This window comes from Lithobates pipiens, unplaced genomic scaffold (assembly GCF_037356315.1).
Source record: "Lithobates pipiens isolate NorthernLeopardFrog02 unplaced genomic scaffold, aLitPip1_a1.2 Scaffold_51, whole genome shotgun sequence".
NCBI lineage: Eukaryota > Metazoa > Chordata > Amphibia > Anura > Ranidae > Lithobates > Lithobates pipiens.
In genome coordinates this window covers 4,170,754-4,198,564 of record NW_027507874.1, presented here as the reverse complement: position 1 = coordinate 4,198,564, position 27,811 = coordinate 4,170,754, and the positions used below count along the sequence as shown (strand labels likewise).

Sequence of the window (27,811 nt, the reverse complement as noted above, 5' to 3'; positions counted from 1 at the left end):
CATTTTTCGTTAGTCCGTGAGTCCATCGAATCCTGCTTAGCTGCAAGGCGGCGGCCATTTTCTTGTAGCGGGAGATGTATTCTCTCACAAAGTTGCAGTAACTTTTCTCTTTTTCCATGGCTGTTGGTGCTTTGTAGCTGGAGAGTGTTGTCAGTGATAAGGTAATGATGTCTTTGTTTTATATGCAGAAAAGAAAGGGGGTAGGGGGCATGGCTATGGGAAGAAGGGGAGGGGACATGGATAGCTGAGCCAGTGCGGGACAGATATGCTAATTAGCTTGGAGGTGGTGCTGTAACCCTAAAAATAGGGCAGCCTGGGTGACAAATTGGGGTTCCCAGCTCCGCCCACCTTCCCTGGCCTTTACACAAAGTCTCTTTCCTGCCGTTGCATTATCGCTTTCCTTTGAAAAGCTGCGATCATTTTAGACATAAAGAGCAGCCCCGGCCTTGGCCCTTATCTGAGCTGCATGTGCTTCCTGCAGCCAGGATTCCAGACATCACCTCACAGGGTCTGTGCAACTTCCTCCACATTCATTGGCAGCTCTGCGTCAAATTGGTGGATGAAAAACAGATTTTCTCTATGTGAGAGACAGCAAGAAAGCCGTAGAGGGCGTGTTTGGGAACTCCCCTCCCGTACCTTGAACCGGGGTTCCTAGATCACCAGATGGTGGGCGATCACCAGCTCGACCCACCAATGGGAGTGGGTGGAACCGGTGCCCTACAGCAAGCATGGTCCCACTGCCCACAAATCGCTTGGGAATACAAAAGGACGGATTTGTGCAATAATGAAATGCCTTTATTTTTGTATATTTGCCTTTTCCAGAAGTCTTCAGGTCAGTCATGTGAAGCGCTGGAGCCTCTTCTTTCTTGGATATTCTCCAGCAGAGGGCAGGCTCTGATGATGCTGCTCTCTGCACAGATACATTAAAAAGGATGTCTTGGATTACACCCACTCAGGGGGCGGGTCAGTGACGCCCACTCAGGAGGCGGGTCAGTGACACCCAACACTCACTGTATGTCCTCAGTCTCAGTCCTCAGTCTTTCAACCCCGGAAGACTGAGGACATCTAATGGTGGAAAGTAGAAACTGCAAGGGACAGGTGAGAATCGCAGACCGAGCTGTGTTTTTTTTTTTTTTTTTAAAGGATAGTCCACCTTTACAAAAAATCTGCCTATGCAGGTAAGGGATGTTTGTGGATTAAAGCAAACTGTGCGGCTGTGACTAAAAATGAATAACACTCTTGCTATAGGTGTAGGCCATTTACATACCTTATGAAGCCTGGCAGAAAATACTCCCAGGACGTTTATTATCAACTTGCCAACTGCGGCATGTCGACTCTATTGCGCAAAATCGCGTACCTGTATGTCGTTTTGTGCCATAGCCACTGGTGGGGGCACATGCTACAGGAGGCACGATCGCATGCTGATTGGACACAGGGGATGCCAATTAGCGGGTCCGGCTGGCCATCTGCGATCGTTCCCCAGAGAGGCAGAGCGGAGATCTGCCTATGTAAACAAGGCAGATTGCCGTTCTGACAGGGGAGAAGATGGAGATCTTGTGTTCCTGCTAAGCAGGATCACCAATCTCTGTCTTCTCGCAGTCAGAGCATCCCCCCATAGGTAGCAAACACCCCCTAGGGACACAGTAAACCTTTGGATCCCCCCTGTTGTTTAGCCCTTCCCTGACAGTCTCATTAGTACAGTAACAGTGCATATTTTTAGCACTGATCACTGTAATAATGTTACTGGTTCCCAAAAAAAGTGTCAGTTAGGTGTCTGATTTGTCCGCCACAACGTCGCAGTCCCACTAAAAATTGCCGATCATCGTTATTACTAGTAAAAAAAAAAAAATGCCACAAATCTATCCCATATTTTGTAGACGCTATAACTTTTGCGCAAACCAATCAATATACGCTTATTGCCATTTTATTTACCAAAAATATGTAGAAGAATACATATAGGTTTAAATTTATGAAGAAATTCGATTTTTTTTATTGGATATGTTTTATAGCAGAAAGTAAAAGATGTTTTTTATTTTTATTTTTCTAAATTGTTGTTCTGTTTTTGTTTATAGCGCAAAAAATAAAAACCACAGAGGTGATCAACCAAAAGAAATATCTATTTGTGGGGAAAAAAAAGGATGTCAATTTTTTTTTTGTGTACAGCGTCGCACGACCGTCAGTTAAAATAACACAGTGCCGTATCGCAAAAAAAATGGCCTGATCAGGAAGGTGGTAAGTGGTTAGGTGAGGCCTAGTCATCACAGCTCACCTCCACCATCACAGGAGTGAACTCTTTCTTGGATTCAAACCCCTGACGCGCTCTTTCTCTCCCCTCATGCAGTAGCTCTGAGCTCAGCATTTGAGATCTCACTCCTGTGATGGAGGAGGTGAGCAGTGATGACTAGGCCTCACAGCAACGTTCTGGGAGTTTTCCAGTCAGGCTTCATAAGGTATGTAAATGGCCTACACCTATAGCAAGGGTATTATTCAACTTTAGTTAGGACTGCACAGTTTGCTTTTAATCTACAGATGCCCCTTATCTTCAGAGGTAGTTTTGTGGTGAAGGTGAACTATCCCTTCAAGTTTAGATGTCGGGGGACCTTTAACCACTTGACCTCCAGAAGATTTACCCTCTCTACGACCAGGTCATTTTTTTGTGATACGGCACTGCGGTAATTTAACCACTTGACATCTGCGCTATGGCCAAATGACGGGCACAGCGCGGATGTGAATTCCAGGGAGGCCGTCATATGACGGCCTTCCCTGTGCACGCTCCCTGCGCTTGCCCTACAGGGTGTGCGCAGAGTGCTCTGTGATCACCGAGTCACTGAGACTCGGGGTGATCACCAATCCGAGTAAGGGGCCAGTCCCGACCCCTACCATGTGATCAGCTGTCAGCCAATGACAGCTGATCACATGATCAAAACAAAAGCTCTGTGATTGCTTTTTTTTTCCTCCTCACGTTAACAGCGGAGGAGAAAAAAAAAGGCGATCACCGGCTCATCTTAAAGGGACATTGGTCCCGAAACGGAAGAGGAAATTATGCCTCATTTATGCCATCTGAAAGTGCCCACAAGTGCCACCTATCAATGCCCACAAGTGCCACCTATCAATGCCCACCAGTGGCACCTATCAATGCCCACCAGTGCCACCTATCATTGCCCACCAGTGGTGCCAATCAGTGCCACCTAGAAGTGCTGCCTATCAGTGTAACTGATCAGTGCCCATCACTACCACCCATCAGTGCCCATCACTGCCACCTATCGGTGCCCATCAGTGCCACCTCATCAGCGTACATCAATGACGGACAAAAATTAAAATTTTATAACAAAATACATTTTTAAATCGGTCTTTTTACATTTTTTTTTACAAAAAGTAAAAATCGCAGAGGTGATCAAATACCACGAAAAGAAAGCTCTATTTGTGGGAAAAAAATTATAAAAAATGTATTTGGGTACAGTGTTGTATGACCGCGCAATTGTCATTCAAATTGCACCAGCACTGAAAGCTGAAAATTGGTCTGGCTAGAAGGGGGGTTTAAATGCCCAGTAAGCAAGTGGTTAACTGACAATGGGTTCATTCGTGCGACACTGTACCCAAATATTTTTCACCATAAATAGAGCTTTCTTTTGGCGCTATTTGAAAAAATATATATATTTTTTACTTTCTGTTATCTAATAAAAAAAATGTAAAACATCTAATTTCTTCATAAGTTTAGGGCACTATGTATTCTGCTTCATATTTTTGGTAAAAAAAAATCCCAATAAGTGTATATTGATTGGTTTGAGCAAAAGTTATAGTATCTACAAACTATGGATATATTTTTTTATTTTTTACTAGTAATGGCAGTGATTAGCGACTTATAGCAGGACTGCGATATTGCGGCAGACAAATCGGACACCTTTGATTCTTTTTGGGAACCAGTGACACTAATATTAATAAATAATGACACTGGCAGGGAAGGGGTTAACATCAGGGGCGATTTAAAGTAAAAATTTGTGTCTAGCCTGTGCTTACTCACTGTGGGGGAGGTGCTTTGACTAGAGAAAGGCAAAGATCCATGTTTCTGCTTTGCAGACACACAGGATCAATGCCTTCCTTACTGAGAGAATGACAATCTGCTTTGTTTACATAGGCAGATTGTCTTTCTGCCTGTGTCCTGTGTAATCGGCGAGTGTCGGCGAACATTGAGTCAGCTGTTCCCGCTGTGTGTGTGTGTGATCATGGCGGGAGCGTGCTGCTGGCAGCATGTGTACGTGCCCCAGACCCTGAAGTGTCAAGGCATGTACTATGTATGTGATCTGGCACAAAGTGTCCTCCCTGCCACAGTGAATGTATAGTGGGCAGTCCATAAGTGGTGTCCCAATGGTCATCTGCGCACATATGTACATGATCATCTGCCACATATGTCCCAATGATCATCTGTGCACATATGTGTCCCAATGATCATCTGCCACATATGTCCTAATGATCATCTGTGCACATATGTCCCAATGATCATCTGCACACATATGTACATGATCATCTGCCATATATGTCCCAATGATCATCTGCCACATATGTCCCAAAGATCATCTGCCACAAATGTACCAATGATCATCTGTGCACATATGTACATGATGATCTGCCACATATGTCCCAATGATCATCTGCGCACATATATACATGATAATCTGCCATATATGTCCCAATGATCATCTGTGCATATATGTCCCAATGATGATCTGCCACATATGTCCCAATGATCATCTGCGCACATATGTCCCAAAGATCATCTGCCACAAATGTCCCAATGATCATCTGTGCACATATGTCCCAATGATTATCTGCCACATATGTCCCAATGATCATCTGTGCACATATGTCCCAATGATCATCTGTGCACATATGTCCCAATGATCATCTGTGCATATATGTCCCAATGATCATCTGCCACATGTGTCCCAATGATCATCTGCGCACATATGTCCCAATGATCATCTGCGCACATATGTACATGATCATCTGCCACATATGTCCCAATGGTCATCTGCGCACATATGTCCCAATGATCATCTGTGCACATATGTTCCAATGATCATCTGCCACATATGTCCCAATGATCATCTGCGCACATATGTCCCAATGATCATCTGCGCACATATATACATGATCATCTGCCATATATGTCCCAATGATCATCTGCGCACATATATCCCAAAGATCATCTGCCACAAATGTCCCAATGATCATCTGTGCACATATGTCCCAATGACCATCTGCCACATATGTCCCAATGATCATCTGTGCACATATGTCCCAATGATCATCTGCCACATGTGTCCCAATGATCATCTGTGCACATATGTACATGATGATCTGCCACATATGTCCCAATGATCATCTGCCACAAATGTCCCAATGATCATCTGTGCACATATGTTCCAATGATCATCTGCCACATATGTCCCAATGATCATCTGCGCACATATGTCCCAATGATCATCTGCGCACATATGTCCCAATGATCATCTGCGCACATATGTACTTGATCATCTGCCATATATGTCCCAATGATCATCTGCGCACATATGTCCCAAAGATCATCTGTGCACATATGTTCCAATGATCATCTGTGCACATATGTTCCAATGATCATCTGTGCACATATGTCCCAATGATTATCTGCCACATATGTCCCAATGATCATCTGCGCACATATGTACTTGATCATCTGCCATATATGTCCCAATGATCATCTGCGCACATATGTCCCAAAGATCATCTGTGCACATATGTTCCAATGATCATCTGCCACATATGTCCTAATGATCATCTGCGCACATATGTCCCAAAGATCATCTGTGCACATATGTTCCAATGATCATCTGCGCACATATGTCCCAATGATCATCTGCCACATGTGTCCCAATGATCATCTGCCACATATGTCCCACTGATCATCTGTCACATGTGTCCCAATGATCATCTGTGCACATATGTTCCAATGATCATCTGTGCACATATGTTCCAATGATCATCTGTGCACATATGTCCCAATGATCATCTGCGCACATATGTCCCAATGATCATCTGCGCACATATGTCCCAATGATCATCTGCGCACATATGTACTTGATCATCTGCCATATATGTCCCAATGATCATCTGCGCACATATGTCCCAAAGATCATCTGTGCACATATGTCCCAATGATCATCTGCGCACATATGTCCCAAAGATCATCTGTGCACATATGTTCCAATGATCATCTGCCACATATGTCCTAATGATCATCTGCGCACATATGTCCCAAAGATCATCTGTGCACATATGTTCCAATGATCATCTGCGCACATATGTCCCAATGATCATCTGCCACATGTGTCCCAATGATCATCTGCGCACATATGTCCCAATGATCATCTGCCACATATGTCCCAATGATCATCTGCGCACATATGTCCCAATGATCATCTGCTCACATATGTCCCAATGATCATCTGCCACAAATGTCCCAATGATCATCTGCGCACATATGTCCTGGATCACAAAAAACAATTATTATACACTTAACAGGATTTTTTTTTACCAAAGACATGTAGCAGAACACATTTTGGCTTAAATTTCTGCCAAAATTTGATTTTATTGTTTTTTTTTTAAAACAGAAAGTAGAAAATATTGTTTTTCTTTTAAATTTCCGCTCGTTTTTTCGCTTATATCGCAAAAAATGAACTGATTTGTGAATAAATACCACCAAAAGAAAGCTCTATTCGTGCAAACAAAATGTTAAATATTTCATTTGGGTACAGTGTTGCATGACCGCGTAATTCTTCTTGAAATTGCAAGAGCACTGAAAGCTGGCCTGGGAGGGAAAGGGGAGAAAGTGCCCGGTATTGAAGTGGTTAAAAATTAAAATCAGCCCGAGGTTGGACTTTTGAAAGAAAAATGACCCACATTTTCCACGTGTACTGTGGCACAATGAAAAGCCACACATAGGCCTATGTCCGATTCCCCATCTGTCCATCACTGGCTGGATTTTTGTACTTGTAATCATTTTATAATACATATATAAATTTATATACGTTTACATTTTTATGTACATTTGTGTTTTGAAAAGGTATAGTTTACCTTTACAAAAAAAGTCCTATGTAAGGGGCGTGTGTAGATAAATACAAACCGTGCAGCTTTGGCTAAAGTTGAGAATTTCCCTTGCTATAGGTCATGTTTTGGAACTACATTTCCCATGATGCTCAACTACACTGCAGAGTGCATGAGCATCATGGGAAATGTAGTTCCAAAACATCTGGGGTGCCAAGGTTCACCATCACTGCTATAGGTGTTAGGCTATTTATTTACCTCCTGAAGCCTGACCTGAAAACTCCCCGGACTTTGCTAAGAGGAGACTGGTCATCACTGCTCACCTCTGCCGTCACAGGAGTCGGCTCTTTTTCTGATTCAACCCACTCACATGCTCTTTCTCTCTCTGGATGCAGTAGCTCTGAGCTCACTCCTGTGATGGTGGAGGTGAAAAGTAATGACTAGGCCTCACTTAGCAACATCCTGGGAATATCCCAGTCAGGCTTCAGGAGGTACATAAATGGCCTACACCTATAACAAGGGCATTATTCAACTGCAGTCAAAACCTCAAAGTTTGTTTTTTATCTATAGACGCCCCTTAATCTGCATAGGTAGTTTTTGGTAAAGGTGAACTAACCCTTTAAATATTTATGAACCTCTTGTTGCAACTTGATTTTTACAAAGCTGTGTTTTTTTCCCCAAAGATGAGCTCAGGTAGACCAAGAGGTGAGAGTATATAGGAGGATCTCTACAAGGACATCATGATGGAGAATCTGCCACCCCTCACATCACCGGGTAAGAGGAGACTTGTAAAGGAGAGAAGAGTATTGAGGATCCACCTAGATACACAGATCCTCTGATCTATGGAGATAGTATGTCAGGTTCTTATAAGGTGTCAGGATGTCATTATTTCTCCATGGAGGAGTATATAGAAGGACACAAGGATCTCATGATGGAGAACCAGTATTGAGGGTCCACCTAGATACACACATCCTCTGATATATGGAGATAGTATGTGAGGTTCTCATAAGGTGTCAGGATGTCACTGTGTATTTCTTGATGGAGGAGTGGGAATATATAGAAGGACATAAGGATCTGTACGAGGACATCATGATGGAGAACCAGTACTGAGGATCCACCTAGATACACACATCCTCTGATATAAAGACATAGAAACAATGTATTCAGTCAGTGTGTGTGTTTCCTATAGATGAATCCAATAACAGAAATCCCCCAGAGAGATGTCCCCGTCCTCTGTATTCCCGGGACTCCACACAGGAACATCAGGAGATCCCTCAGGAGGATCAGGTAAGAGGAACAGAGGGTCTTAAGAAGAAAAGAAGGAGATTCCTCTAAATCATAAATTATGTATTTTTTTGTGTGTTTAGAATGACAGTCTGATTGTGGTTAAACTTGAAGATAAAGAAGATCCATATGTGATGGATGATGATCTGTGTAAGGAAGAGGACGTTCCTCCAGAGATCAGCACAGGTGAGGAATAAACACTAAATCCAGAGAAGAGTCCCAGATTCTCCATGTTCAGTCACTACAACAATCTCTTCTTCTCCCCCCTCCTCTGTCTTGTTTACTCTTGCTTCAACACATGGCTTTGGATAGGCTTTGTTAAAGCTCTCTGAACGCCAGTTAAAGCCCCTTTCACCAAATAAAATGGTTAGCTTACAGTCATGTTTACATCTTGTTCTTGCTTAGTGCTTCGGTGGGGCTTCAATGAGGCTTTGGTGGAGCTTCGATGGGACTTCGATCAGGCTTTGGTGGGGTTTGAGAAGGCTTCAGTGGGGCTTCATTGAGGCTTTGGTGGGGTTTGATAAGGCTTCAGTGGGGCTTCAAGCGAGCTTTGCCCTAGACTTCTATGGAGGCATTGAAGCACAACTAAAGCGACATGGGGTATAATTTTTGAAGCAAAGCAAAAAGCTTTGTAAACATGACTGTAAGCTAACCATATTATTTAGTGATAAGAGCTTTGACTAGCATTTACGGGTCTGAAGCCTTGTTTTGAAGTGTAAGGGCTTATTTACACTTGCTTCGGCTTCAACACACATTAACGGCTAGTTTACACTTGTTTCAAAACAAGGCTTCGGACAAGCTTTGTTAAAACCTGTCACTAAATAAAATGGTTAGCGTACAGTCCTGTTTACACCTTGCTTTGCTTTGCTTTGGCTTTGCTTCAAAAATTATATCCCATGTAGCTTTAGTGGTGCTTCAAAGCATCTTCAAAGCCTCCATAGAAGTCTGTGGCAAAGCTCGCTTGAAGCCCCACCAAAGCCTTATTGAAGCACCAAGCAAAAGCAAGGTGTAAACCATTTTATTTAGTGACAGGAGCTTTGATTGGCATTCAGAAAGCTTTAAAAAAGCCTGTCCGAAGCCTTGTTTTAAAGCAAGTATAAACTAGCTCTAATGTGTGTTGAAGCAAGTGTAAACGAGTCCAAATGGGGAGACAGTATGTGCCCAGTGGGGGAGTCAGGAGCCATCAGCCTCTATTAGACTCCGGCTCTCCTCCTCACATCATGTCATTGTGTGTTACCAGCCAAGAGACGTAACCAGTCTCCCCCACACACACTCTCTGGGGTCTCTCAGACATCTCAGTATAGGGGGCTTCACTCTCATCTTTATTCACAGACACCAGAGCCACTCAAACAGAGGTCAAAAGTGAAGAGGAGGATCTACAAGTCATAATTAAAAAGGATAAAATCCCTCCAGAGATCAGCACAGGTGAGTAATAAACACTAAATCCAGAGAAGAGCACCAGATTCTCCTTGATGAGAAAACCCTTTTCATTCAACATTTTTTTTTCTGATCATCTCATTATATGACACTGCAGTGAAATCTAACGCTTGCAGCAGTTTCTAAAATGCAGCTAATAGATAGCAAGCATGTCTTCATTACAGAAGCCTGGCCTCTTCCAGAGGGGTCACCATAGCAACAGGCAGCAGTGGTGTCATTATTTTAGAGGTCTAACCTCTTCCAGACACATCTCCATAGCATCAGGGAGTAGTAGTGTCACTGTGTAGAGATGCCTGGCCTGTTCTAGAGGGGTCACTATAGCAACAGACAGCATCAGTAGGATTATTAGAGAGGCCTGACCTCTTCTAGAAATGTCCCCATAGCAACAAAGAGTAGCAGTGTCACTATGTGCAGAGGGCTGACCTCTTCTGGAGGGGTCACCATAGCAACAGGCAGCAGGAGTGTCATCACTACAAAGGTCTGGCCTCTTCTAGAGGGGATAGCATTAGACCCCTTTCACACTGGGGCGTTTTTCAGGCGCTTTAGAAAAAGCGCCTGAAAGAAGCCTTATCTGCAATCCCAATGTGAAAGCCTAAGGGCTTTCACACTGAGCCGCTGCGCTGGCAGGGCGTCAAAAAAAGTCCTGCAAGCAGCTTCTTTGCAGCGGTTTTGGAGCGGTGAATACACCTCTCCTAAAGCGCCCCTTCCCATTGAAATCAATGGTAAACGCCTGCAAAGCACTTTTGGTAGCGTTGCTTTGTGGGTGCTTTTAACCCTTTATTTGGCCACTAGCGAGGGTTAAAAGCGCCCCACTAGCGCTCGAAAAACGCTGGTAAAGCGCCGCTAGTTTAAGCGGCGCTTTACCATTGTTTTTTGGGCGCTGGCAGTGTGAAAGGGCTCTTAAAGCACTTGGGCGTTCACATTGGGATTGCAGATGAGGCTTCTTTCAAGCACTTTACAGGCACTTTTTTTAATGCTAAAGCATTTGAAAAACGCCCCAGTGTGAAAGGGGTCTTAGAGCCCTTTCACACTGCCAGCTCCCGAAAAATGCTGGTAAAGCGCTGCTTAAACTAGCGGCGCTTTACCAGCGTTTTTCAAGCGCTAGTGGGGAGTTTTTAACCCCCGCTAGTGGCCAAATAAAGGGTTAAAAGCACCCACAAAGCACCGCTAGCAAAAGCGATTTGCAAGCGTTTCCCATTGATTTCAATGGGAAGGAGCGCTTTAGGAGCGGTGTATTCACCACTTCAAAAGCGCTGCAGAGAAGCTGCTTGCAGGACTTTTTTTGACGCCCTGTCAGTGCATCGCCTCAGTGTCAAAGCACGCGGGCTTTCACATTGGGATTGCAGATGAGGCTTCTTTCAGGTGCTTTTTTTAACGCTAAAGCGCCTGAAAAATGCCCCAGTGTGAAAGGGGACTTATAGAGGCCTGACCTCTTCTAGATGCATCACCATAGTAACAGGGAGTAGCAGTGTGATCACTACAGAGGCCTGACCTCTTCTACAGGGGTCTTCATAACAACAGGTAGCAGCAGTGTCATCACTACATAGAGATCTGACCTCCTCAAAAGGGGTCACCATAGTAAGAGGCAGCAGCAGTGTCATCACTATAGAGGCCTGGCCTCTTCCAGACATGACAGAATAGAAGCAAAAAGTAGACCTGACCTCTTTTAGAGGTGTAATCATAGCAACCATGAGAACTGGTTTCATTACAGCAAGTCAGCTAGATTTGTGTTCCCTACAGATGGATCCAGTAACAGAATTTGTCCCCGTCCTCTGTATTCCTGGGACTCCACACAGGAACATCAGGAGATCCTTCAGGAGGATCAGGTAGGTGGAAGTGGGGGGGTCTTACCTTGAAGGGTAACAATAGTAGTTTTTGTGGGTTTTAGTTTATAAACTAATATTTTATATCATTCTATTCTACAATAAAATTCTATATCTTGTGGGCAAGTGTCTTTTATACCAGAAATTCTCAGAGCTTTTCATCCTGTGAAACTGCGTACACATTTATTCTGTGCAAATGGGGGAAAAATTGGATGTTACTAGTCTATTCTTCTGGTCAAATATACAGGTGCATCTCTAAAATTGGAAAACCATAATAAAAAAGGATTTTTAATACAGAAATGTTGGCTTACTAAAAAGTATGTCCATGTACAGTATAGTATGCACTCAATACTTGGTCGGGGCTCCTTTTGCATGAATTAGTGCATCAATGTGGCATGGCATGGAGGCGATCAGCCTGTGGCACTGCTGAGGTGTTATGGAAACCCAGGTTTCTATGATAGTGGCCTTCAGCTTGTCTGCATTGTTGGGGCTTCTGGTGTCTCTCGTCTTCCTCTTGACAATACACCACAGATTCTCTATGGGGTTTAGGTCAGGTGAGTTTGCTGAACAATCAAGCACAGTGATCCCATGATCATTAAACCAGGTATTGGTACTTTTGGCAGTGTGGGCAGGTGCCAAGTCATTCTGGAAAATTAAATCAGCATCTCTATAAAGCTGGTTAGCAGAGGGAAGCATGAAGTGTTCTAGAATTTCCTGGTAGAGGCCTTCGCTGACTTTTGGACTTGATAAAACACAGTGGTCCAACACCAGCAGATGACATGGCTCCCTAAATCTTTCACTGACTGTGGAAACTTCACAGTGGACCTCATACAACTTGGATTTTGTGCCTCTCCAGTCTTCCTCTAGACTCTGAGACCTTGATTTCCAAAAGAAATGCAAAATTTACTTTCATCCGAAAGAGGACTGGATACGTCTGTGTGTGGTGGCTCTAGAAGCACTGACACCAGCCATAGTCAACTCCTTGTGAATCTCCCCAAAATTCTTGAATGGCCTTCATAATCCTCCTCAAGGCTGTGGTTATCCCTGTTGCTTGTGCATCTTTTTCTACCACAGTTTCCTTCCACTCAACTTACCAGGGAAATGCATATCTTGTTTCCCCTTGCCCCTACCAATTTTCTTACAATCTGGGCAAAACATTAGATCCTATTTGGTACCTTTTTTCAGATATGCTATGCGTTTGCTCTTGATGAGTGGCGACTGGGCACGAAACGCGTCGAGCCTATCAATATCATCATGTTCCCAACACATAGCTTGACCTCAACTGTGATTCATTTGTATCCATTACTCTATCAGCATTTGGCTTTTTATACTAATTACTTCCATGGGATACTATGCGATTTCAGATGCGTGCATGTGTGTGTGTGTATATATATATATATATATATATATATATATATATATATATATATATATATATGTATGTTTATATGAATTATTTTCTTATGTGCTATCACTTTATACATAGAAAAAATACTTATGTTCAATCATGTATCATGCTTATGCGGTATGCTTTGTTTATATGCCAATTAAACAATTTTACAATTTCTCCTACCACGTGTCTTGTGCCTCGCTCAAAGGCCCACAAACCCCTTGCTTTTTTCTGATTTAGGGATGGAGGTACATGTTATCATGCACCTCATTTAAAGTCCCAAAACCCCTTTTGCCAACTTTCCATTAATATGCTTGGATACAGCACTCTGTGAACAGCCAGCTTCTTTAGCAATGACCTTTTGTGACTTAACCACCTTGTGGAGGGTGTCAGCGACTGTCCTCTGGACAATTGTCAAGTCAGCAGTCTTCCCCATGATTGTGTAACCAACTGAACCAGACTGAGAAACCATTTAAAGGCTCAGGAAACCTTTACATGCGTTTAGAGTTAATTAGCTGATTAGAGCGCGCCACCACAAATCTACAATATTCAACTTTTTGACAATATTCAAATTTCCTGAAATACTAAATTTGGGGTTTTCACCAGCTGTAAGCCATAAGCATCAAAATTAAAAGAAAGAAACACTTGAAATATAACATCCTGTGTGTAATGAATCTATATAATATATGATTTTCACTTTTTGAATTGAATTACTGAAATAAATGAACTTTTTAAATGATATTCTAACTTTTGGAGATGCACCTTTAAGTTATTCCTTCTGCGGCCCTCAAATTTTCCAACTGCCTACTCACATTTTGCGAGTGGAAAATGAGGGCCTGCGAGCTGGGCTGCCTGCCTGGGAGAGCGGTGGAGAGCACCGCCAACGGGGTTGATGAGGAGCTGTTCTCCCAGCGATCGCGCCGGGGAGGAAGAGGAGAGCCGCGGGATAGCACGCTGTTACCGGCGCTTACATTATAATTGTCTCCACTCTGCTCGACACAGCCCCATCGGTCCAATGCTGGGATGCCTTCTATCTGTCACAGGCACAGGTCAGGAGGAGGTGGGGCTGTGTCGAGCAGAGCGGAGACAATTGTAATGTAAGCGCTGGTAACAGCATGCTATCCCGCAGCTCTCCTCTTCCCCCAGCCATGCATTCCTCTGCCAAGGTGAGGCTGCAGTGGGCACAGTGAGGCTGATATGGGAATTAGTGTGGCTGCAATGGTTGGCACAGTGTGGCTGCAATGGTTGGCACAGTGTGGCTGCAATGGTGGGCACAGTGTATCTGCATAGGTGAGCACAGGTGGGGCTGCATTGAGGGGCATAGGTGAGGCTGCATTGAGGGGCACAGGTGAGGCTGCATTGATGAGCACAGTTGAGGGTGCATTGAGGGGCACAGGTGAGGTTCCACTGATAAAGTTGTTAATATTTATTTTTGTAAATTATATTTGCATAAAACATTTAAGTGTCATTTCGTGAGATAACTTATGAGGGCATGTTTAGGGGTGGGGCAGGGTAGGGATTGAGTAGGGCCCTAGTGGCGAGTAACCCTTGAGGCCTGGTTAGTAGCTCAGGACTTGATATTTTGAGCCCTGCCTACTGAATAGAGCGAATCTGGAAAATACTGCATTATAGCCAATAGATGGGGCTGACGATCATAGTAAAATAACAGAAAATTGTACCATACTTACCGTAATTTTCTTTTCCTGGTGCCTATCCATGGCAGCATACCTGTGACAAGCTCCGTCTTGGCTCCTCCCTCAGGACTAGTGAATATTATAAAAGAAATGGTTAGCGCAGCCCCAGCATTCTCCGTAATATAGAATACCGAGGGTGGGATTGTATGCTGCCATGGATAGGCACCAGGAAAAGAAAATTACGGTAAGTATGGTACAATTTTCTGTTTTCCTGGTGCCTCCATGGCAGCATACCTGTGACAAATAACTAGCTGAGACGGGTGGGATGCTTAGAAGTTTATTTTAAAGAAATTATTATTTAGAAGAAGCGAAGGCCGAAGTGACTGCCTGTCTGCCAAACTCCACTGAAGAGAGAGGGTCCACCCTGTAATGTTTCAGAAATGTATGTTGGGACGACCAAGTCGCTGCCCGACAAATAGTCTCGATCGACACATTCGCTCTTTCCGCCCAAGAAGCAGAAACCGCTCTGGTGGAGTGCGCCCTGACCGCCGAAGGGGGTTCCAGTCCCTTCGTCCTGTACACCTTGTGGATGAGTTTAACGTTCCATGAGGCAATCGTTCTAGCTGATGCCTCCTTTCCTTTGATTTTACCCCAGGGAATTATAAACAGCCTGATGGAAGCCCGGAATGATGCTGTGGCCTGCAGATAGCATTTCAAAGTGGAGGCGATGTCTAGCACATGAAGAGAACCGGAGTCCTGTTCTGAAAATGTTGGGAGTGCCCAAGGTTCCGACATGTTCAAGGATGATGCGACCTTGGGAATAAACCATCGCACTGTTCTGAGTTCCACTCTGTCTGGGTAAAATATAATGTGATCGTGATCTGCTCCTAAAGCTTGGAGCTCCGAAACCCGTCTGCCAGAGGTTATAGCTATCAGGAAGGCTAACTTCAAGGTTAGATTCCAGAGCGATGCCGAGTCCGAAGGGGCAAAGGGTGGATTGGCCAAGGACTCCAGGATGACGGCAAGGTCCCAAGTGGGAAAAAGATTGTTTGGTTGGTGGTCGGATCTTTCTGACAGCTTTGAAGAACTGGATTAACAATGGATCCTCTGCCCATCCTCTACTGGTTGCTGCTGAGATCGCTGATACCTGCACCTTTAGTGTACCTAATGCAAGACCTAGGTCTAGGCCTGTCTGCAAGAACTCGAGAATTTGAGAGAATGATGGGGAACCTGGATCATAGCTTCTGTCAAGCATGAAGGCCCTGAACTTGTTCCACACTTTATCGTATATGTCTTTTGTGGATGGTTTTCTTGCTTTGAGCAGGGTTGCAATCACTTTGGATCTGGATGGGTGTGACATCCCTGCGACAGGAGAAGAGGTATTATTGGAACCTTGACCAGAGGTCGGGTGCTCAGATCCATTGCCGTGGGGAACCAAGGCCTTCTTGGCCAATATGGTAGGACCACTATCACCGTCGAGGTTTCCCTCACAAGTCTTGACAAGAATCTTGGAATGAGAGGCCACAGGGGGAAGGCATAGGCCCGATTGCATGCCCAAGGGGCTGAGAGGGCATCTGTTGCCTCCGCCTGGGGGTGAGGAAGCCTCGAGATAAACCTTGGAAGCTTGGTGTTGAATGCTGTCGCAAAGAGGTCTAGCTCGAGGGGACCCCACTGGTTCACTATCCAGTTGAAGATTTCCGGGTGTAGCGACCACTCGTTGGTATTCGTGAACTTGTGGGAAAGGCTGTCTGCCCTCGAGTTGAGATGACTGGGCAGATAGACTGCCCTTAGGTCCTTCAAATTCCTTTCCGCCCAGAGGAATATGGGTTCCACCTTGTTCAGGAGGGACCTGCTGCACATCCCCCCTTGTCGGTGCACATAAGATACTGCGGCCCTGTTGTCCATCCTGAGGAGAACTGGTTTCCCTGAAATCTCGAACTCTAGGGCTAGTAGTGCAAGGTAGGCTGCTCTGAGCTCCAAGACATTTGACACCATGCCTGCTGCATGGAAGGACCATCTTCCTTGCACTGAGGTCTGGTTGGAGTGTGCTCCCCAACCAGCTGCACTGGCATCGGTAGTAATTATGATCCAGTCGACATGCCCTAGCGGGCGTGATTTCAGAAGTGTCTGTTTCTTCATCCACCAATGTTGACTCCTGAGCATCAGGGTCGTCAAGTGTATGGGTTGGGATAGATATCGTCTGTTCCACAGTCTTAGGAACTCCATCTGGAAATGTCTCAAATGCCAGTGGGCCCAGGGGACCATAGGGATACATGACGACATCCGGCCTATCAGGCTCAAGCAGTTTGAGGCTGTCAGGTAGGATCTCGTGCTCACTCTCTTCATTTGCTGAATAATGGAAGTTGCCTTCTGCGGTGGGAGAGACACTGTTCCGTTCCTTATGTTGAACAGAGCGCCCAAATAGACCATCTCCTGGGTTGGAGAAAGGTGACTTTTCTCCTGGTTTATCTTCCATCCGAATTCCGTTGTCAAAAGGATGCTCCTGTGCTCCACTAACTGGGCTGGATCCTTCGCCAGGAGGAGAAGGTCGTCCAAGTAGTGGTATACCCGAAGCCCCAATTCTCTCAGAGGAGCTATGATGACAATCAGGGTCTTTGTGAAGACTCTTGGTGACGTGCAGAGGCCAAATGGAAGGCTCTGAAATTGGAGATGTACCTGCCCCACCGCGAATCTCAGATACTTCTGGAAAGGAGGGAGTATGGGTATATGCAGGTAAGCATCCTGCAAGTCTATTGACAACATCCAGTCCCCTGGTTGGACTACATGAATAATCGTCTGTAGTGACTCCATCTTGAATTTTTCTAGAAAAATATTTCTCTTGGGGACTAGAAACAGGGTGGAGTAAAAACCCGAAAATCTCTCGGATGGAGGTACTGGGACTACTGCTTGCTGTTCCTGCAAGGAGAGAAGAAATCGCTTTAGCGCTTCCGCTTTTTGGGGGGACCTTGACACCCTTGTCGGGGAGAAAAAGTCCTTGGGAGGTTTGTCTAGGAAAGACCAGAAATGGCCGTGTTTGACCGTGGCAACTACCCAAGGATCCCTGCACTTTTGTTCCCAGATCTTTGAGAACTGTTTTAACCTGGCCCCTACAGGGATCACTTGGGCTGGCCTGGCGTCAAAAAGGATTTCGATGAATCCCGTGGGGTAGGCACTAACCTCTGTCTCCGGGTCTTGAGAAACGTAGACTGTGTGCTTTTCCAATTATGCCTGAAGCCTCTCCCTTGCCTGGACTGTCGGTAGTCCTTATTTTTGGAGTATTGGAACCTGGGTGCGAATGACCTGGAGCGTCTGGATCGCCTGTCTTGGGGAAGTAGGCCTGATTTTCCGCCAGTGACCCGAGAGCTAGCATTGTCCAGCTTTTCCCCAAACAAGGCTTTACCGTCAAAAGGTATCTTGCACCAGTTCTGCTTCGAGGCAATGTCCGCTGCCCACAGTTTCAGCCACAGGGCCCGTTTGGCCATTACTGAATGGAGCATTGCCCTTGCGGAGCAACGAATTGAGTCAATGGTGGCTTCTCCAATAAAGTCCGCTGAGAGCTTCAGCTCATCTAAGGCCTTAATTATATCTTCCTTTGGGATGTCCTGTTGGTTTGCCGACTCTATATTATCCGTCCAGACACGTAATGCGTTAGACACTGATGTCAGGGCTATCGCAGGTTTACAGGCGTTGCCTGCCATCTGATAAGCCTTCTTAAGGTCAAGGTCCATCCTTCTGTCCAGAGGATCCTTGAAAGAAGTTGAATCTTCCAGGGGCAAAGTGACATTCTTTGCCAGCCTTACCACTGCGGCATCGACTACTGGAGAGCCCTCCAGCATTGCGAAATCCGCCTCAGAGAGAGGGTATAATTTTCCCAAGCGATTGGTGGAAAAACTCTTTACCCCAACCGATCGCTTGTTTAACCGCCTGTACATAAGGCTGGACCATGGGGAAGGCAAAGCCGGAGGCATCTAGGTCATCAGATGATTCCTCTGAAATGACCATCTCATCTTGATGCTTAGAGGAAGATGCAGGCGTCGGACGAAAAATTCCACTCGTGGATGGCCCGGGAATGGAGGCCTCAGCCAACTGCTCCTGAGGAGGGGATGCTGGCTGTTGCGTCGGCATTGTAGCTACCAATTCCACAAGGGAATCTTTTACTGCCTTTTAAGGAGATCCGCCACTTGCAGGCCCTCAGATTCTCTGTCCGCTGCATAGTCTCTAAGACAATTTCAACAAATCAGTTTGTCCGGAAGTGGGGTACCTCCACAGGCCTGGCATCTAGTGGGTCTAGGTCTCGGGGAGCGCGAATGACGGTGCTTCTTGGCCGAAGCTTTCCTGCCACTTCCGTAATCCCCACGCCTGGCCGACCTGTCTCTACTGTGACTAGAGTCATCGTTGTCTTTATATCGCCTTGAGGTCCTCTTGGACGTCTTCTGGCGTAGAGGACTGAAGTACAAAAAGTACCATCCTCAGTGCACTCTTTTTTTTTTTTTTTAAGACTTACCTGGACGTAGGTCCTTACCTTGGGAGTAGAGTAGGATCTTGAGCGGGCGGCGAAAGGCTCATGTTAGGCGGCTTAGCAGAGGCAACGGCTAGGAAAAGAGTCAGAGGAGAAGCATCAACTGGTCGTGCCCTAACTTACGAGGAAAAAGGGAATTTACCTGCATAAATGTTGACTTTCCCCCTTTTTTTTATTTTATTTTTTTATTTGGAACCGTAAATGATCAATTAATTAATTAATTCAATTTATTAATTTACATTTATATAAATAAATTAATATATATATTATCCATTTATATTATTTAGTACAATATATATATACATCAATTCATTTGCCTACCTTTAGAAGAATGGGTATAACTTCCCTGGAGCTCTAAAGTGCAGTTCTCCCCACAGCCACAGGCATCCCACTGAGGCTATTAGGGAGATAAATAGGAGGAGGAGGGGTGGGGGCACTCCTGTGCTCCACCCCTGACACTCTGAGGGCAAAGTGGACACTCCGCCCTCAGCAAAAATGGCCGCCGTAGCCTCTGAATCCACTGCGCATGCACCGAGCGGCGGAACAAGCCGTCGAAAAATCCGACCCCCCGGCGCATGTGCAGAAGACGGCGGGGGAACGCCGACAGTAAATAAAAACCCCCTGCGCTGGCCGCGCGTGGCCCCTAGGGAGCCTGAAGGACGGCAGGGGCGAGGGGGGAAGGGAGGGGGGTCTCTGAGGGGTATGGGAAGCCAGGGGAAAGAAATAGAAAGTTGGGGAGGAGAGGAAAAGAGAGAGGGAAGAGGAAAGGAGAGGCAAGAGATGGATTGCAAGCCTAAAGATAAAGGGAAAAAGGAAAGATAAGGAGGACAGGAGGGAAGAGAGAGACAGAAAGGACAATAGAAATAGCTGCTACCTCTGCTGCCGTGAGCTGAAGCCTGAATACCCAAACTGCAGATAAAGCTCTTAGTTAAGAGACAAACTGCTTGTCCCAAAAGATCCTACAGAAGGGACTTCCAACCTTATAAGCGCATTTAGCTGCCCAAGAGAAGGAACTGCATCCGGGAGAGGCTTGAACCCGGACGGAAGCTGCCGAATGCAGAAGGTAAGGACACCGACCAGAATTCACTGCCATGAGGTATGAGGAAAAAAAGGAGAATGCTGGGGCTGCGCTAACCATTTCTTTTATAATATTCACTAGTCCTGAGGGAGGAGCCAAGGTGGAGCTTGTCACAGGTATGCTGCCATGGAGGCACCAGGAAAAGTATTTTTATTTCCTATGATCATCAGCTCCATCCAGTGGCCAAAATGGAGTCTTTTCCTGGTTCACTTTTTTTCAGTTTGAACAATTAACCATTTAACCTGGAGAGAGGTGAGCCCAAAAACATTTGATTTTGCCCCCATTTTCACAGAATGAATGTACACATGAATCTGGCCAGTAACACACCGCTTATATTAGTGAGACTCAACTCTGGAGGAGAGAGAGCAGGAGGCACAGCAGGCAGCAGCATTGTCAGTCTGGGAGAGGGGGGAGGGTAGTGATAAATGTGTTAGCAGATTTAATTACACTAACAAACTGAAGCCAAACTCCAGCACACACTTTATAATTCAATAAGGAAAACTTTTTTATTTATTTTTTTACAGAAAGATAAAGGATTTACAGGAATGAATAAAAGTTGATCATTTTAATCACCCCTACCAGTGGTAATTGGTTTGTTTCATCCATGTAAACTGATTCATTCTGCTAGAGAGCTTGTTAATCCCTCATGACAATTTATTTAAAAAATACTCCCCAAAGTGTATCTGAACCCAAGAACAAAAATGTAATATATTATATTGCAGCTTACCGCTACTTAGATGGTGGCTGCATTAATTTTTTTTTTTTACAGGAGTTTTTTTCCTGGTGGTGGGAGGTCCTCAATGACGCAGACAGCAGCACTAACTTGATGATGTCATTGCTAACCTCTGCAACTGTAAGTGCAGTACTCCTTTTGACACCCTCTCTGGAGGTGGGCCCATGATCCCCTGTACTCAGTCAATCTTCCTGGAAGGTCGAGGACACCTTGTGGTGGAGAAGAGGTACTGTAGGGGACAGCGCTGGAGAGAAGGTGAGTATTGCAATCAGAGCTGTGTTTTTTTTTTTTTTTTTAAGTTCACAGGGCAGCTTTTAAATGGACATGATATAACCTAAACTCTAATTCCATTAATATAATGGCCTTACACTGTGTGGTGTGTCATTTGCCATTAATGAAATGTTCTCCTTTTTCCGATTTCTGTTATGCAGGATTCAGATCTGATTGACGTTAAAGTTGAAGTTGTAGGTGAAGAAGATCAATATGTGAGGGGTGATGAGCCGTATAAGGGGGGCGTTCCTCTAGAGATCAACAAAGGTAAAAAAATAAATCCAGAGAAGAGTCCCAGATTCTCCTTGTTCAGTCACTACAACAATCTCTTCTTCTCCCCTCTCCTCTGTCAGTAGACAGTAATGGGGAGACAGTATGTGCCCAGTGGGGGAGTCCGGAGCCAGGTATAGACTAGGGGTAGGCAACCTTTCAAAGGACAACATGAATCCAATAAAAAGACAGCATCACAATAGTATTCTCTGTCCCCTTCACCTCACCCCTCCACTCTAGTGTGCTCTGCTCCGCAACGCAGTTTCCTCTGCCCCCCCCCATACAGTAGTGTTCTGCCCCCCCAACGCAGTGTCCTCTACCCCCTGCACATTATACCCCCCCACCTGTAGTGTCCTCTGCCCCCTTCCCCCTACAGAAGTGTTCTGTACCCCCCGATGCTGTAACCTCTGCCCTCCTCAAATCACCCCCATCGTGTCCTCTGCCCCCTTTGTTTTGTTTTTTTTGTTTTTTTTTCATTTATATAGCAAAAAAAAAAAAAGAAACCTGGTGGTGATTAAATACCACCAAAATAAAGCTCTATCTGTCTTTAAAAAAAATGATAAAAATTTGGGTACAGTGTTGCATGACTGAGTATTTGTCATTCAAACTGTGACAGCGCTGAAAGCTGAAAACTGGCCTGGACAGGAATGGGGTAAAAGTGTCCAGTAATGAGGTGGTTAAAAGTTACCCGGTACAACCTGGAATTCCCCTATTATCCTACTACTCCTCTGTTTCTTATCTCCACCAGATGGACAGTACACCAAGATAGCAGACCTTCATCCTGGACTTCCAAATACAGATCCACCACCCGATCCCTGCCACCCCGCTGTCGGCAGACGTCCTAAGAAGTTCTTGTGTTCCGAATGCGGAAAGAGTTTCTCCCAAAGGACTAAGCTTTTTGCCCATGAGCGGATTCACACCGGGGAGCGGCCTTTCTCGTGTTCCGAATGCGGGAAGGTCTTTACCCAAAAGGCCCACCTGGTGACACATGAAAAAATCCACTCCGGGGAGAAACCCCATTCCTGTTCACTGTGTGGGAAGTGCTTCACTGACAAGGCCGTCCTGGCTCGCCACCAAAAGTTCCACTCAGGGGAGAAGCCGTTTTCCTGCTCTGAGTGCGGGAAATGTTTTACTCTGAAAGGAGACCTGGTCAAACATCTCCGTATTCACACGGGGGAGAAGCCATATTCCTGCTCTTATTGTGGTAAACCCTTTCCAGACAAAGCACGTCTAGACCGGCATGAGCTGATTCACACAGGGGAAAAGCCATTCTCCTGTTCCATGTGTGGGAAAGTCTTTGCCCTAAAAGCTTTTTTAGTCACGCATGAACGAACTCACACTGACGAGAAGCCATACTCGTGTTCTGTGTGTGCAAAGTGTTTTACCCAGAAGTCTAATTTGGCCACGCATGAAAGGACTCACACCGGAGAAAAGCCGTTTTCCTGTTCGGCTTGTGGGAAGAGTTTTACTAGAAAAGCGACTTTGATCTCTCATCAGCATTCTCACAAGTGAAAGCACGCTATGGTTTCAGGGACAGAGCGACATTGTCAAGTTTCCATAACGTCTGCCCTCCCCAGTTGCTCATACACTCACCTTGCTCTGCTGCCTTGCATCTCTGTTTGGTATGGGGATCATGTGACTGTCAGGACCTAGATCACCTGCTGGTGGCACTGTGGTTGCCTGAGCAGAGGGTTGTAATTCCAGCGCCCACCAGTAGGGGTCTCCCAACAGCCACCGGATCCCAATAATCAGTTTCCACCTGATTCTGCCTCCATGTGCTCTGGTGACACTGGTTTTAATGTAAACTTAAAGTGGTTGTTCACGGCAGCTACCGGCTCTCATATAACCAGCTCTTTCTCCTCTCTGCCCACCCTGCAGAAGCAGCGGATGGGGGCGAGGTTTCCCTGCTAACGTCGGCAGGATGCGAGGAGGAGGGAGGAGACACAGCCGGTCACGTGATCACCGGGAACCGCCGTGAGATACGGCAAAGAATGTATTTTTTTTAATGAAACACAGAGACAGGGGGCCACTCTATTAGGATACAGAACTAAGTATGTAAACATATATATGTTATTTCTGCAGCAGGATGGGGATGGAGCGGCACTGTCTCTAGGTGACACGCTGAGGGGGGAAGCACAGAGGAGACAGACACAGGAGAGCAGGCTGTGGCTGACGGAGGGACGCAAACAGACCACGATGTCAGGGGCTTAGCAGCCATGAATATCGTGGTCTGTTTACATAGGGACATGGAGAACCGGGCAGGATTAGCCAAGTTTTTTAGGTGTTGCAGGGGTCCAAATTATACAGCACAAGCACAGTGCTGTATAAAAAGCTTTTAAGGAACAGAATATGTGTTTTTTTTTTTTGTTCTACATTCTCAAGCAGCTCTTTGCTCTCCCACTGCTCCATTCAGCCACCAGGAAAAGCACTGTTTGGAGATGACACATGCATAGCTGCCAACAGTCCCGATTTTCCCAGGGCATTCACAGTATTTAGACCCTTGTCCCGGTCTGTCCGTGTCTTGGGAAAAATCACAGGAAATTGGCTTTGTCCCAGTGTTCGGTAGGCAACCCGTCACCGGCCAACAACCGGCCACAGCTTCTGGCTATGAAGACATTGCCACGGGATCTCCCTCAGGCTAGCAGGTCTCTTTCCTGTGTGGACAGTGGAGAGGGAAGGGGCCTTCGACCTGGGCAACCAGCCGGCTTAATTGTACACGCAAATTGCTTTACTTGTACACTGAACAGAGAAGCCAATTAGCTGCCCGGGTTGGAGACCCCTCCCGGTGGCGTGTTGCCTACTGAATACCGGGAGATCCCTCTCTGACAGTCTCCTGTACCATGTCTGCACCCTCTCTGACTGTCTCCTGTACCATGTCTGCACCCTCTTTGACTGTCTCCTGTACCATGTCTGCACCCTGTCTGACAGTCTCTTGTGCCATGTCCGCACCATCTCTGACTGTCTCCTGTACCATGTCTGCACCCTCTCTGACAGTCTCTTGTACCATGTTCTCACAATCTCTGACCATCTCTTCTATCTGTTTGATGGGATCTGCCTGGGGGAATGGTGTTTGGAGTATCTTTATCTGCTGATTGTTAAACTTTCTGGAATACACATATTGCTATTTTGATGTAGGATCTGGGCCTGCTGTCCCTCCATCCCTCTTTCTTTCGTTCTTTTTTCCTTCCTTCTCTGTTCTTCCCTCCAAATCTCTTTCTTTCTCCCTTTCTCTCTTTTTCTCTCTTTCTCCCTTTTTATCTTTCTTTATTTCTCTCTCCCTCTCTTTCTCCCTCTATCCCTCTCTTCCTTCTCCCTCTATCCCTCTCTTCCTTCTCCCTCTATCACTCTCTTTCTTCTCCCTCCATCCCTCTTTCATCTCAGACTTCAGCCATACCCTCTCTAAGCCCGGCCCAATATTTAGTTTAAACGATGGCCATTTTTACGCTCCCCGCATTCTTTCTCACCGCTAAGCCACACCTGCACGAGAATGCCCCACCCCTAATTAAAATAAGACTCCACCTAAATAGTGTCCCTATTAAATTTTTCAGGATGTTGGCAACTATGCACATGGCATCTCCTCCTACCCGTGCTGGCCCATCTCAAGCACTGTTGTGTTAGATGAAGTGTAGTGAGACTGTCAGGGCCTGGATCACCTGTCGGTGGCACTGTTGTTCCCTGGGCATAAAGTTGTAATTCCAGTGTCAACCAGCCAGTGTCTCCCAGCAGATCCCAGTAATCAGTTTCCACCTGATGCCGACTCCCTGCATGCACTTCGGGTTGAGTGACACTGTTTTAATGTAAACATGAGAGTTACCTCCATTCTGAAACTGCACCTTGCTCTCCCACAGCTCCAGTCACCCTCCAAGAAAGCACTGCTTGGAGATGACACGTGGCTGAGGACTATCTCCTTCTACCCATACTGGCCAATCATCAGCAGTGTTGTGTTGGAAGAAGTGAAGTGAGACTTTCAGGACCTGGATCACCTGCTGGTGGCACTGTGGTTCCCTGGACGGAGGATTGTAATTTCAGTGTCCACCAGCAGATGTCTCCCAGCACCCAGGAAATCTCAGTAATCAGTTTTCACCTGATGCTGGGAGACACCTGCTGGTGGACACTGGAATTAAAACCCTCTGCCCAGGGAACCACAGGGCCACCAGCAGGCGATCTAGGTCCTGACTGTCTTATTCCACTTCTTCCAGTGCTGGTGATTAGCTAGTATGGGTAGGTGGAGATAGTCTTCAACCATGTGTCATCTCCAAGCAGTGACATAAAGCTTGCACTGCTTTCCTGGTGGCTGAATGGAGCGGCAGGAGAGCAGGGAGCAGCGTGAGAATGACGGTAACTCTTAAGTGTGCATTAAAACCAGTGTCACCCAACCCAAAATGCATGCATAGAGTCATGGTGACACCCCCTGTAGTTATCAGTCAATATGGCAGCATACACACGTCACTGGATGAAAAACCGGTTGGAGGTCACCTTTACACAGTGTAGTGGTGGAGGGAGGCAGTATGTCCTGAAATATGTAAAGGGCAGAAGGACAGGTAAGTAAAAGGTCAAAATTGTGTGTCCGTATAATTATGGAGGGAACATTGTAAGCTCCTGTGGGGTCAGCATTTTTGTAAAATGATGCAGAATATATCAGCATTATTTGAAGGAGTAAAATAAATTATTTAACTGAAGCGCTCTGTATTTATATATTATGGAGGTTATCAATGTTGGATCTACGACAATCTGACTTCGAAATAAGTGGTGGCTTATATAGGGAAATTATAAAAGTTTTGGGACTTTTTTTATATATTTGTTTTTGCTGTTTTAAATTTATGTTTTTTTACTATTTTTATAAAAATCTGTTTTCACAAAAATGAACATTTCAGACATACGTGGTACAGCTGTGATTTCCATTGTACTGTAGGTTTTCTAAAGAAAGGAGCTGATCCCTTTCAGATGCTCTGTCTCCGAAACCTCAGACAAAGCACATAAATTCCAGCTTGAGCTATTGGGTTCTGTTAACGTCAGGCATGTCCTCTGGTCATGTCAAGTTCTCTTTAGATGAGTTATGATGACTTGAGGCTTCACAGTGCATGTCAGGCGGCTTTTCTCTAAGGGGTCAGAGAGGAAATTGAGGATACACGCAACTTTGGTAAGGAACTGGGGCCAAGTAAGCCTGGCTATAGGCTGGATAGGCCTGAGATTGCCACCCTTATCTAGATGGCCTGTTTGAATCAAAGAAGAGGAACGCTCAACCAGATGGATAGGTTGCAGTGATGTAACAACCTGCCTTGAGACGAAGACGCCAGAATCCATTCTTTGGGTGCACTGATCCCAAGGAGACCACTGTTGGTAAATGACCAGATTGGGCAACAGCAAGCAACCCAAACTTCACTCAATAACATATTCTCATGTATAATAAAATTTGCTATACAGTCTACCATTGGTGGGCAACTGAGGCCCTCCAGCTGTTGTGGAACTAAATGTCCCATGAGGCATTGCAAAAGTGACAGTTATGCAGGCCATACACGGTCGAATTTCGAACGAATTTTCTTTTCAAAATCAGAAAATTCGTTTTTTTTGTGATCCAATGATGCCACCATTGATTTTTCGAAATTCGGCCGACTAAGCCTTCAATTTCACCTCATGTTGCTACAGAAAATAATTTTCTTGGCTGGGAATCTTCTTTTCTCTCCGTAAATTTTCTTTTATCTCCGTACATTTTCTTTTCTTATTACGTTTCTCGCGCGATTCTCCCATCATTGATTAGAAAATTGTTAGTTTTTCTAAAAATTTCCAACATGTCCGATTCCTCAAATTTTATTTCCGCACGAAAATCGGCTGTTGCTGCAGCCCACCAATGGTGCGAAATTCATACGAAAATTCTTAGATACGATTTTCAAAAGAAAATTCTTTCGAAATTCGAACCGTGTATGGCCGGCATTACAAGGCTGACTCCCAGAGGCATGATGGGACTTCTGCAACAGCTGAAGGGCAAAAGTTGCCCATCCTTGGTCTATGCTATCCAGGCTGGTCCTATTTGCTGCCATCTTTGCACAGCCCATGAACCTTTGTTAGTGGAATTGAGACATCAAAGCTCTCCATACCTCTTTCATGCTTTGAACTGCAAATGGAGGCGGTGCAAGACATTTGGTGTAGTTGAACAAATGCCACAAATCCAGCTTTGTCCATGGTAGCAAAGGCTGGGTGTGAAGAATTTTCCTTTTTTTTAACAGGGTATCGAAGTTCTGGTCCATCAAATCGCAACCGGAGACCTGAGTTGAGAAAAATGTGTAGAGGGCCAT

General features: G+C 45.4%; 2 protein-coding genes across 2 annotated transcripts in view; both read left to right on the top strand.

Annotated features, from left to right (window-relative positions):
• The window catches only part of LOC143957208 (uncharacterized), a 165,529-nt gene that overhangs the window by 20,864 nt on the left and 116,854 nt on the right, over positions 1 to 27,811 (top strand). The window lies entirely within an intron of this gene.
• On the top strand, positions 23 to 26,197 carry LOC143957132 (uncharacterized). The gene is made up of 8 exons (XM_077467286.1): positions 23 to 161; positions 7,764 to 7,854; positions 8,270 to 8,367; positions 8,448 to 8,550; positions 9,697 to 9,789; positions 11,542 to 11,627; positions 21,410 to 21,515; positions 22,267 to 26,197. Exons 2-8 carry the CDS (start codon positions 7,821 to 7,823, stop codon positions 23,028 to 23,030), a joined length of 1,284 nt encoding a protein of 427 aa, XP_077323412.1. The 5' UTR covers positions 23 to 161; positions 7,764 to 7,820; the 3' UTR covers positions 23,031 to 26,197.